Genomic DNA, 12,790 nt, shown 5'->3' on the forward strand with positions numbered 1-12,790 from the left:
CAAAGAGGCTGGGCTTCAGGTTTCAGAGCTCTTTGTATCACACCTCTGAAGACAACTAGCAAATTCCTAGAAAATATTCTCCTATAGGCTAATTTGTTCCCTCTGGACCTCACCCTCAGCCTATGGTAGATATTTTGCCTGCAGAAACAAACCAATAGAGGTTATAGAGCTACTAATTAAACGAGTGACTCCTAAGTTCACATGTTATGGTTCCATTGCAGACAACTGCCTTCAGTGTGAGGTTTCAGTTTCTCATTTGACTTTCCCTTGGGTGAATACTACTTGTTCACACAAAGTCTAGTCGGTGCTCTCACTCGGTTGTATCTTTAATTAGCAGCAGGGCAAAAAGACAGGTGATCTGAGATCACAGAACTCTGAGGGTCAGAAGAGGGTCAGAAGATCCATTTTCCAGTTCTGGTTCTAGAGCACACTTCCTCTGCGGTCTTGGGCAAGAGCCTCAAGGTCCCAACACTTCTCCTTTTAAAATAGCCAATACATAGCCTCTTCCATAACCTTTGCCACTGCCTTCCTCCCCCCAGCCACTCTCTGCAGCCTCCTAGCACCATCCTCTTCTCCTCCTTGATGACTTCCACTTCTCTGCACGCTGTCTCTATCATGTCTGCACTCTGAGTGGCAGCAGCTGCCTGGGAGGGTAAGGAGTGGGGTAAGTTCAGGTCAAGTTCCTATGCTGCTGACCACGGCAGTACATGCAACCCCGGGATCCACGCCATAGGCTTACTGACAATATCGCACCGTCCGCAGAGAGGGACGGGTCCTGCAGGGAGCATGCCGCAGCAGGAAGCCAGCTTACGTGCTCTGAACCGGAGGAGTTCCTCTGTTGGCATTGACTGTAGGAGGACTGTTGGAGACCACAAGGCTTGCTCATTAACAGGCAAGAGTACGTGGCCTGTGGTGGGTGATGTGAAACTCCCCAAAGGGACATTTCAGCTGACTTGTAGCCGCATTCAGACATCTAAAAGACCTCAAGCGCACACCATTGTCGGAGTGGGGGGACGGGCCCGGAGTAACGACGGAGTCTCAATATGAGTATGGTCATTCTCCCTTTATTAGAGCTTACACAAAGTATATATATCGACAAGCAATACGCATGCGCTAGCAACAGTTACATGATTGGTTACAGTTTCTGTCCACGCGCATAAAGCGGATATATGATTGGTGCAAGGTTGCTGTCCGCGCTCCGTCGACATTTATGGAACCTGGTTCCGTCCAGACTTGTTTACCAGTTTTGTGAATACCTTCTTTTGTAGTGCTCAAGGTCGCTGCAAGGCTCGCTCGGCCGCTGCAAGGCTCGCTCGCCTTGGCCTACATTCCTTCCCTTACCCTGAGAACGGGATTGCTCATCCCAATCAGATCATGCCCTCTCTCGCTTAACCATTCCTCCACAATGCGTGTCTCTTTTTCTCCTTTCACAGCAGCTTTGGAAGAAGCACTTGCAAGCTCAAGATTCATTGTGAAGTACTCTGCCTTTCACAGTCTGATGCGAGAGACGAGTATAAGCATCCTCATGGTTGTAGCACACAACCCCACCCTGCATCCCTTTTGTTATGCGTGGTCAGTGGTTGAAATGAGACAGGAGAACTACCAGTAAAGGCAAAGAGTTTTTTGAATGCTACTGCTCTCTCCTCCTCATGGTCATGGTCATGGTCATATCTTTAAAGAGTTGGCATGGCAAATCAGCACGGACCCGTCCATTTTTAGGGGGCGTTGTGCTCACCAAGGTGCATGCTTCCTGGGAATTCCACATATGGGCTCTGTCCATACGTGTTGACTGCAGATACCCAGAACTGATAGTCAGCCTCTTCTGACAGGTTGCTCACCGTGAACTCGGGGACAGGCACAGGAGACTCATGACACCTCACCCAGGTAAAGCCAGTTAGCTTCTTGCGTTCCACTACGTAGCCATCGATTGGAAGGGGACGGTCCATCTTTGGAGGGGACCATGCTAGCATCACTGAGGTTTCTGTTTTATTTTTCACCACAGGGTCAACTGGGGGTTGCGTGGGAGGTTTTTTGGGAGCTGCACAGGAATAAAAAGAGGACAAGAAATTTGTGTCAGAGTTGAAAATCCACTGTATCTCACAGAAGAAAATCATCTGAGCTTGCACGGGTCTAAAGCACATTGAGGGTTAATGAACCTCAGGAAAACCTTGATGCGAGATGGAAAAGCAAAGGAATCCGTAAAAGGTAGTTCCAGACTGCATTATACCCCTTACACAAAGACGTACAATATTCTTAATAGCTAAACATATGTGATTCCTAGACAGCTTTACTGATTGTCTGCACAAAGAGTTTACTGTGAACAACTCATAGGCTTAATTTTTCAGCGCTAAATACAGACCCATACCACTTCCTGTTTGGCTCCTGGGCAAAGCAGATTAACATTCAATGTGATATATTCACTCGGACAACAGGTAAGCCACCATCAGAGGGTGTTCAGAATTCTATGCACCAAACTGCTGTTCCAGTTCCCCGGTGTGAATCCAGGCTAAAACAAGAGACATCAGTGGGCTTACTTTGGCAGAGTAAACCCTTCATCCACCTGCTTACTAGACATCATTGCACAGGGATAGTTGCAAAGAACAGATCTGCACTAATACTGCAAGTCTCCTGGTATTAACCTTCTGCCAGAATTTCAACGGTATAAGTCCCTGCAGTCAAGAATGTAGATGTGCCTGTAAGAACCAACCTGTGGCACACGCATCTTCGTATCAAGGAGGAGTGTAACGATATTTTGCAATGCTTTACACACTGATGTGGCATCCTGTGCAGCAATATAAATCTACTCCCTAAAAGGTACCTGGTGCCAGGAGTCCATCTGCTCCATTTCTTACCAAGAACCCGCCCCAACACTATACTGAAACATTTCAGCGCAGATCCTCAACAGATTTAAACAGAGGTCAGCTAAACATCGTACAACTGGGACATTTCAGAGATACAAGATAGAATCACAGAATCACAGAATGGTTGAGGTTGGAAGGGACCTCTGGAGATCATCTAGTCCAACCCCCCTGCTCAAGCAGGGTCACCTAGAGCACGTTGCACAGGATCACGTCCAGGCGGCTTTTGAATATCCCCAGAGAAGGAGACTCCACAACCTCTCTGGGCAACCGGTTCCAGTGCTCTGTCACCCTCACAGTGAAGAAGTTTTTCCTTATGTTCAGATGGAATTGTCTGTGTTTCAGTTTGTGCCCGTTGCCTCGTGTCCTGTTGCTGGGCACCACTGAAGAGTCTGATTTTCTGATGAAAGTAGCTTGCATCCACTGGAGGGTCAGCTATCATACAGTAATTTATTATCTCCACACCAACTCTCTGTGTGTCTGAGCCAGGAGAGAATTAACCATATACCCCTGTGGTCTGATGATTACAGCACTCAGCCAAGGGACCATGCTCAGGTCTCAAGTGCTTTTCAAGCAGAGCATGTAAAGCAGGAGACTTTCCCACAAGGTCTCAGGCTACCTGAGCTTAGTCAAGAGAGATCTCTTTCTTCAGGGCTATTGAACACTAAACCTCCTGTTCAGAAACTAGCCAGCAGTGATTTTTTTTTTTTTTTTTAATGTAGACAGCTCTCCCCAGGCCATAGACAAAGCCCAAGGAGTGCAGGACATGAAATAGTTATCAGAAGGTGACAGAGTTCCTTGACTGTCAGGCTCAAAGAGATTTATACCTACCAACTAGAGGAAAAGCCTCCATGATGAATACTTAACATATGAAGATTGCTTTTCACATGTGATTTGCAACGACGCTTGGAAATGCCTCAGTGATCCCTTTTGCTTGCTTTTTGTTCCCAGGCAGCCACTTGTCAAATGTGACTTCAAATGTGGCAACAACACCCATGGCAACCTTGCTGGATACCGGAGATTATCCTGCCAATTCGAGCGACTATTCTTATGAGTACTTGGACGAGGCAGATTACATGCTGTATGGCCTATGCACGAAGGAAGAAGCGCTCTCATTTAGCAGAGTATTCTTGCCAGCATTTTACACTGTGGTTTTCCTGGTTGGGTTGGCTGGGAATGGCCTCCTGTTTATTGTCCTGATTATGTACATCAAGAAGAAAAAGAAGACGACTGAGGTGTATCCCCTGAACCTGGTGATTTCAGACTTCCTTCTCCTAATAACCCTTCCTTTTTGGGCCCTATACATTTCTCAGTGGGTGACCTGGGACCTGTTGTGCCCGCTCTTAAACACCATGTACACTGTGAATTTCTACAGTGGTGTCTTTTTGGTGAGCTGCATGAGTCTGGACATGTACCTGCAGATAGTCTATGCTTGCTCTCCTCGCAACTCAATGACGCAGAGGAAGTCCATCCTTATCTTGTCAGTGGTTTGGATCCTTTCCATACTTCTCTCTGTTCCTGATGGCATCTTCACAAACATCAAGCAAATCCACAACAAAACTGTCGTGTGCACTCATGATTATGGTCAGAAACACTTATTTTGGAAAGTTGTTTCTCAGGCCATTCAAAACATCCTGGGCTTCCTTGTTCCGTTCCTTTTCATGGTGTTCTGCTATTCCCGCATAGTGTGTGTCCTCACCACTTCTGCCATTCCCAGATCAAGGAGAGCACTCTGCTTAGTCTTTACTCTGGTGGGTGTTTTCTTTCTTCTGTGGTCCCCTTACAACATTGTCCTCATCCTTCACTCCCTGCAAGATGTCGGTGTGATCAGCAACTGCGAAAGGAGTAGGCAACTGGACTATGCCACGCAGATCACGGAAAGTTTGTCCTTGGTCCATTGCTGTCTCAACCCCTTGCTCTACGCTTTTGTGAAGAAACGATTTCGGTTGTACTTATGGAAGATCCCTAGGGCCATTATGAGAAGAAGTGGTTTCCTCGACATGCAGCTTTCAGAAACAAGTCAGTCTTGTAGCAGATATGCTGCTCAGATAGAAATGTTGAGTATCACAAATGCATGATAAATGTTTACATTACACTGAAAGAAATGCATGAACATGTATGTCCTCTGTGATGTATTTTACTGGTCCCGGCCATGCGATGGAGTTGGTGTGAGCCCACAGCACTGGGTAACCAGAAATCTCATCCTAGAGCCAGCATCAGGATGAGGATTGCCCACATTCAGAATGGAAAACTAAAAGTGTGCGGTTTTTTTGTTGTAACCAGAGTTATTATAAAAGGATTGTCCAGCATTTATGGTCATGGAAGAAGCCCATTTTCTGTCAGGGGTATGTCAAAGGTGAAGCATTAGTGAATGAAGGAGTATTTTATGTAGACCATGTGCACTGAAACCTGCAGACCTGAGACCTTGTGCAGAAATTCTCACTCATAGATCGCGAAGTGACTGATCAAGGAGAGCAATTTCATGATGCCCACTGCTCGTGGTACAGGTGGCGGGGAAGGATTTCCAGTGGCCATCCATCAGGCCAAACACAGGTGGCCAGAAGCCCAATCTAGGGGGGTTTCCCCTGGCTTTTGGCATCTGCCAGATAGATGTGTTCAACTGAGCTGATCCCTTTGTCTACCAATAGACACCTTGGGAGGAATTAGGCACTTTTAAGTTCTGAGTCATCCAACCAGTTATGGGTTTCTCCATTAGGATGAGCTGCGCCACACTCAAATCTATTGAGCAGGATATTGCGTGTCTGAGGGGTGGTAAATCAAGCCCTCAGCATCTTTGGCGAGGGGAGGATTTAACTAGGAAGGAAGGAAGGAGGCTGGATCTCAGAAACAGAAGAGAAGAAAAGGGAGACACACAGAGTACTTTAGGGGAAAGAAATGGGGTGCAAGTCTGATGGGGACACAGTCTGGCCAGTACGAGCAGGTGTTCAGCCTTGCAATGCTGCATAAAATATTGCTTCGACACAACTCACGCAAAAGATGTGAAGTGATTCACAATGGGAACAATTAATTGATAGACTGAAATTTCAGCAGCGGGTTTAAGCTTGCAGCCTGAGACATTTGTCTCTAGGTATCTCCTAGTGATCTAGGTGCAAGCTCCATTACACCGTGGATCTAGTCAATGCAGTCAGTGGAGCCGAGGAAGCAAGTCAGATGACTAAACATAGGTGTCTGCTCTTGGGTGAACCCAACAGCTCCGGGAATCCCACCGCTCTGTGATGACTATGGGAAGAGCTCAGACACCCAGCTCGCCTGGGGCCACCAAAAAGTAAATGCCTTCCTCCGTGAGCTCGGTTCCACCCTGGATGTCAGTAACCAGAGGGCTGCATTTTGAAATCAGATGATGACCTCTGGAGAGGCAGAGCTCCTTGTTTCAAGATCAGTTTGACCATCAAAGCAATAGAGGTTAAACCAGTAACAACCAGCGAGAAAGAGAGAAACAGTAAAAACATGTTCTCAGCAGAACAGGAGCAGAGGTATTTTGTGTTCCTATGGACACGTTTTGACAAGATAAAAAAGAGCTGTGGATACTGTAAATATTGGCTTTGTATCATCACCTAGTGACAGCATGGCCTTGAATAGAGTAGCTCTGTCAGCTATTAGCCAATTCTGATTAACCAGTGTAGTTTTAAAGTTCAAGCTTATTAGTTGGCTGGCCTTTAAAGATGCTATTCATCACAAACACTGTCAAACCTTATCTGGACCTTTTCTAGCCTGGAAACCAGTTAAACTTTGACTAGAAATGTGCAAAACTAAATTAAGAATTAGAAAGAAAACCCTCATCACTCTTTCAGTTTTATTGCTGAACTGAGCTACTGGTAGGACAGAGTTACTGGTAGGACAGAGAGGGGTTTTGAGTTAATCTGGAAAGGTAGATTTGTTTTTGCAGCAGTTATTTTTCTTCTCATCATTCCTCAGGTGTGTTTGCAAAATGATGAGGCTGGGACTTCTTTGTTTAGAAATAAAACAGAATAATTATTCAGGTGATGATCTGGTATGGATGTCACTCAACAGATCTGATCATGAGGGAATGAGGAAAGGGCATCTGCTTCATTTCGTTATCTGAGTAAGGACTATTCAGCATAAAGGAAATAACAAGTAACAAGGAAATTGCTAAATTAAACACACAGATACATAAACACTAAGGAGCAGGTGATAACGGAGATGGTAATGAAGACCAAATCTCTTCAGCCACTGACTGATGGACCATTAAGGAACTACCCAGCAGCACCTTGGGGAGGGCCAGTCTGAATTCTGCAACTCATAAGAAGCAGGAAACAGGACTAATATGAGCATTATGGGGTAGCTGAGGGTGGCCTGTGGGACTGTGCAAAACTGACTATGGGATGCTTAGGGGAAGGGCCAAAGGAGGGGAAAGCGGGGAGGGGAGATCAGGGAAGAGCAAGTGTGGGAAAATAGAGAGGAGGAAGCAAAAAAAGGAGCCGGTTGCGTGTGAGCAGCCGCCAGGCTGCACGCTTGTCTGAGTCCTGTGCACGACCACAACAGTCTAGCCCATCTCCTTATGAAATCCTTTTTCTTAACCACCTTGCTGTGTAATATCACTCTCTGCCCTACAGGTGCGTGCTGCGAGGTCTAAGTGGCAGCAACGGGAGTGGGGCTGGGGGTGGCTGCAGAGCTGCTCATCCTGCTAAACTGACAGGAGGCAGCTCAGGCGCGTTGTCCATGGGGGTGGGAAAGAGGACGCAGGAACGGCTGGGCCGTGGGGCTTTCAAAGGAGCCCTCCTAGGAGACACCCTGCCCACGGCGTAGCAGGTCACAGCACAGTCCTGCACAGCAGAAGGGATCTGCAGCATTGGTGCAAGACACGAATTGCCATTGCCGAGCAGGGAATGGGAAGGGAGGACTAGTTTTCGGCCTGGAGGGCTCCCCAGTCCAGCTCACAAAAGCTGGTGCTGGCGGAGGGACTCAGCAAAAACGAGGGGCTGGAAGGCGACGGGTGGCAGGAGTGTACTTACTTCTTGGTGGCAGTCCAGATTAACACCTGACTGAAGTGATGGTGCTACTTTGGCCTGAGATATCTGGTTTATTGGCCAACCTCTGTTGTGTCTGCCTTGCACAGAGACCTTGACCTGCCTGGTATTCACTGCGATCTGCCTCTGCCACAGAAATGAGTTTCATTTTTGGCCAGACAAATTTGAAGCCTGATGGTGACACACCAGCTAATTAAAAGATCACTCTGTAGAATTATATTTTAAAGTGAACCAGAAGGCTTATCTCTACCAAAGTCACAATTTGTGCCTTAGCAGGGACCCCTCAGATAAACAACCTGCTCTACGCCTCCCTGAGATGAGCTATAAGTGAGGTCTAACACACTATAGATTAATCACAGTTAAAGTTCGGTGGTGGCTAAAATCCTAGCTAGAAGGCAAGGATCCCAGACAAGTCTGGAGGACACTGTGGGCAGAAGACACAGAAAAGCAGAAGGAAAATGGGTAAAAACCCGGGAGGCACAAAGAGGCAGGGAGTGGGGAACTGAGAGTTTGGGGTAAAACAGAAGAGGAAGAGCTGTGGGTGGAGGCAAAAGCAGTGGGACGGCTGGGAGGAAAGGGGAAGGACAAGGCGAGAGGACAAAATCATCAGCTCCGGAGCTGGTTGCCCGCTTTGCCAAGGGTAACCGCACCGCCGTAGGCTCCGTTACGGTGGCGGCATCCTCCCCATCACCCATGTTGGCCACGGGTGTCCCCGTTCATCCCTTCACACTCCTCGTGCTCCTCTCCCAGCCTGAGAGGGGGGTGACCTACCTCGGCTTGACACGCCAGAGAGCTGCGTTGATGCACGTTCCCCGTTACTGAACACGTCAGCCCCACTGGGACGTCTCCAAAAACCCTCCTCCATCTGCAGCTGGCTGCTCCCCTGCTTGCAGCAGTGCTAAGGAAAACAGAGATACCTCCATCCTCCAGCCGAGAGCTTGGGGGTGAAATATTTGCCTGATGGTCCATGTGTGTCTGGTGGACTATTTGCCTGAGAAAGCTGGAGAAAGGAAAAAAAAAAAAAAAAAAAGCTTCCCTGGAGCATAAAAAGGGTTAAAGAGAAAAGCAATTTTTGCCGAATTGGGGCTCCCGGGCGCTGCAGCCTAACGCAGTGGAGGCGTGCAGCCTGCGGCTCCCTGGGGAGCAGGGCTGGACGGGAAGGCAAGGGGACGGACCGTGCATGTCCCAGCGTGCGGTGCCGGGCGCTGGCCCTCTAACCTGGGCAGGGTAACCAGCGACACACATGGTTCGTGGGAGGAAAATCCCCCGCCACCAGCACGGGCCAGAGGAGGGTGCAGGGGACGTGGAGTTGGGGCGGCTAAAATCCGAGCTAGCAAGGAAGGAGCCCAGAAAAGTCTGGAGGGTGAATGGGGAGCAGGAGAGACCGAAAAGCACAGGGAAAATGGGTAAAAGCACAAGGAAAATGGGTAAAAGCACAGGACATGGGGTGGGATGGGGGCTGCGGGGCGCAGAGCGAGGAGGAGGGCAGAGGGACATCAGCAGGGACTGGACACCCACAGAGGGGACCAAGCCTGCGCAGCGCGAGCGAGAGATCGGGGCTGGGAGGGAGCCAGGACTGGGAGGGCAGAGCTGGGTCAGTGGTTGATTTAAACCCTCCTCAACCCTGGGGAAGGTGAACCTGCGTTGCTTTGCCCTTGTACGGATTAGCAGTGCTCGCACAGCCAAAAGAACACTTATGGGGCACTGGGTTTTGGAGAACCTCAAAATGTTGGCGCTCTTTCCTCCTCTTGGCTTTCAAGACCGAATCAGTTCAGTTTTTAACCCCTCTTCCTCTCTCCTGAACTCATTGACAGCAGCATTTCCAATCTCTTAGTCTCTTTTATTCAGCCAGCAGCCCATAGCCTGGTGTTAAGGGCAGCAATCACAGAGTGAAATTCTCTGCCCCCTGTTTTTTTTCTTTTTCAAAAAGCAAGCCTCAATGCAGGTGCAGCTTTTAGCCTGGAAAAAGTAATTTAAGTTCCCGCAAAGCACACGCTGAAACCCATCAACCTCGCTCAGCAGCCCAGTCACTCCAACGTGACTGTAACGTACCTTTGCCCTGATTGTACCTGCTCTTTCCATGCTCAAAAACATCTGTCTTCAGTGAAAGGAAAGGGAGGTATAAGCGGCAGAGCTTTGCAGGGGAAGGGTAAATACTTGCCACCAATAGGGACTGAGGTTGTCAGCTGTGCCTCAGCTTATCAGCGACCAGATGTGAACAAAGAGCCTTCTCCTGCCCCAGGCCAGGTCAAAACCCCGGACGGGCGCAGAGCTCTCATGGCTCTCTGGGTAACTCTTCTTTGTTCCCTGGTAGCATCGCTGCTTGGTGGCCTCTACCTCCTGGGAGCGTTTCGAAGGAGGAGAGCCAATGAGCCCCCTCTGGACAAGGGTCACATCCCGTGGCTGGGTTACGCCCTGGATTTCAGAAAGGACAGTTCAGAGTTTCTAAAGAGGATGCAGAGAAAACACGGGGATATTTTCACAGTGCTACTCGGAGGCTATTACTTCACCTTCGTGATGGACCCCTTTTGCTTTGGCGCCATAGTGAAGGAATCGCGAGCCAAACTAGACTTTACGAAGTTTGCATCCGAACTGGTCCGCCGGGTTTTTGGATACCAGTCCGTTGAAGCCAGCCACAAGATTATTCAGCTATCAAGCACGAAGCATCTGATGGGGGATGGACTCGTTGTCATGACACAAGCCATGATGGAGAACTTGCAGAAGCTGATGCTTTTCAAGATGAACTCAGGAGAGAGGGAGCGAACGTGGCAAGAGGACAGTCTCTTCAACTACTGCTACAACATCATCTTCAGAGCTGGGTACCTGGCTTTGTACGGCAGTGAGCCACACCAAGGGGCAGACAACAAGGAGAAAGCTAACGAGCACGATCGTGTTCACTCTGATGAGCTGTTCTATGAATTCCGGAAGTACGACCGCCTCTTCCCTCGCCTGGCCTATGCCGTGTTGCCTCCCAAAGACAAAATTGAAGCTGAGCGGCTCAAGAGGCTCTTCTGGAGCATGCTGTCTGTGAAGAAGAGCCGACAGAAGGACAACATCAGTGGGTGGGTAAGTGACCAAGAGCAGTCCCTGGCAGAAAACGGTGTTCCCGAGTACATGAGGGATCGTTTCATGTTTCTGCTCCTCTGGGCATCCCAAGGCAATACTGGCCCAGCTGCCTTCTGGCTCCTCTTCTATCTAATGAAACATCCAGAAGCTATGAAGGCTGTGAAGGAAGAAGTGGATAAAGTCTCCAGGGAGAGCGGCCAGGAAGTGAAGCCAGGTAGGCCACCAATTAACGTCACTAGGGACATGTTAAACCAGACCCCTCTTCTGGACAGTGCTCTGGAGGAGACCCTGCGGCTGGTTGCAGCCCCAATCCTTATCAGAGCCGTCCTGCAGGACATGACCCTTAAGACGAGCGACGGGACAGAGTACGCTCTCCGCAAAGGAGACAGGGTGGCTTTGTTCCCACATGCCTCTGTGCAGATGGACCCAGAAATCCATCCCGAGCCTCACCGATTTAAATATGACCGGTTCCTAAACCCAGATGGCACCAGGAAAGATTTCTACAAGAATGGGAAAAAGCTGAAGTATTTCAGCATGCCTTGGGGAGCAGGGATATCCATCTGTCCTGGGCGGTTCTTCGCGACCAATGAAATGAAACTGTTTGTGTTCTTGATGCTGACTTACTATGACTTGGAGCTGCTTGACGGAGAAGAGGAGATCCCGCCGATAGACAGCAGCCGCTGGGGATTTGGAACGATGCAGCCCATTCGTGACGTTCGCTTCAGATACCGGCCGCGCTTTTAATTTGAAAAGCCTCGTTACGTTCGGCCTCCTGGCTTGTTTAGGAGCTGTCGGTGAAATAAACTGCACAAAACTCCTCCCACGGGTATCGGATCCGTGCAGAGCGCTTTCGTGAGAGCGAATGCTGGTATGACCTCGCTTGTTTAACAGTTATTGTGGCTTTTCTCTTTATTTCCATTGCACGTTTCACTGCTCTGTGTCTATGGTTATTGTATTGTTTTTACTTCAGTTTAACTTTGGGACTGTGTTATTTTGTTATCAGACTCTTAACGATGTATTGAAATGAAATGAAGCAAGCAGAGATCCTAGCATATTTTCCGCGTGAAGCATATCCGCGGCAGAATGGCATCAGCCCGCACGCTGGGGATTTGTCTCCCTCCTCCCCACTTTTCCCCTTGTCAATCCGAAACGTCTCACTGCGTTCAGAAAGGCACTGAAAGGTCGGAGAACGATAAATATGCTCTCTGCAGCTGCAAGGGTTTCATCGTGGGCTTAGCACTGTCTGGCCTGTCATCTCCTTTCGGCATCAGGTTAAAATGCATTCCCCTGAGGTCCCCAGACAGACGCCCCTCAGAGCAGAGGTAGGACCTACTGACCACAGACACCCCCACAACACACAACTGCTCACACCTAAGAAGAGGAGAGAGCTTGCTGGTCTCATTTGCTACATTACTGGGAGGCAAAGGGAGTTGCAAACATCAGTAATAACCTAAGGTACCATTTTCATGCATCTGCATGATTTAAGACGTGGATTTAAGCCTTTCCAGGGCTGCGAGCGGGTGCACGTTCAAGCCCAGTGTCTTGTGCACAGCTGCTGGGGATAAAAAGGGTATTTGCATCTGTGTGTGTGTGTTTGGATTCATCCCACCTGCTGTAACGCGGCTGGAGCGTGGCTACCTACAGCTGGGTTCGTTCCCCCACAGCACCGAACCAAATCACTGGTTCAGTCCAGCTCGTTGAACGTGCCCAGAAATGTCCGAGTCTGCAGGCTGGCCAGGAGCAGATCTGCCCTCCTGCGAGAGAAAAGAGAGTGTAGCTAAAATTAAATTTTATTTTATTTTCTCCAGGTCAAGGTTTTAACCAGCAGAGCTGGTCTTGAGCCCCATGGGCTGGTGG

At 48.9% G+C, this 12,790-nt stretch overlaps 2 protein-coding genes across 2 annotated transcripts; both read left to right on the forward strand.

The window, feature by feature from the left end:
- Positions 1–3,719: 3,719 nt before the first annotated feature.
- Positions 3,720–4,993, forward strand: LOC136991314 (atypical chemokine receptor 2-like). Its single transcript, XM_067292034.1, has one exon. It carries the CDS (start codon positions 3,854–3,856, stop codon positions 4,934–4,936), a length of 1,083 nt encoding a protein of 360 aa, XP_067148135.1. The 5' UTR covers positions 3,720–3,853; the 3' UTR covers positions 4,937–4,993.
- A 5,136-nt stretch (positions 4,994–10,129) lies between these two features.
- Positions 10,130–11,749, forward strand: LOC136991311 (5-beta-cholestane-3-alpha,7-alpha-diol 12-alpha-hydroxylase-like). Its single transcript, XM_067292030.1, has one exon. It carries the CDS (start codon positions 10,145–10,147, stop codon positions 11,675–11,677), a length of 1,533 nt encoding a protein of 510 aa, XP_067148131.1. The 5' UTR covers positions 10,130–10,144; the 3' UTR covers positions 11,678–11,749.
- Positions 11,750–12,790: the final 1,041 nt, after the last annotated feature.

Source organism: Apteryx mantelli, chromosome 2, assembly GCF_036417845.1.
Source record: "Apteryx mantelli isolate bAptMan1 chromosome 2, bAptMan1.hap1, whole genome shotgun sequence".
Lineage (NCBI taxonomy): Eukaryota > Metazoa > Chordata > Aves > Apterygiformes > Apterygidae > Apteryx > Apteryx mantelli.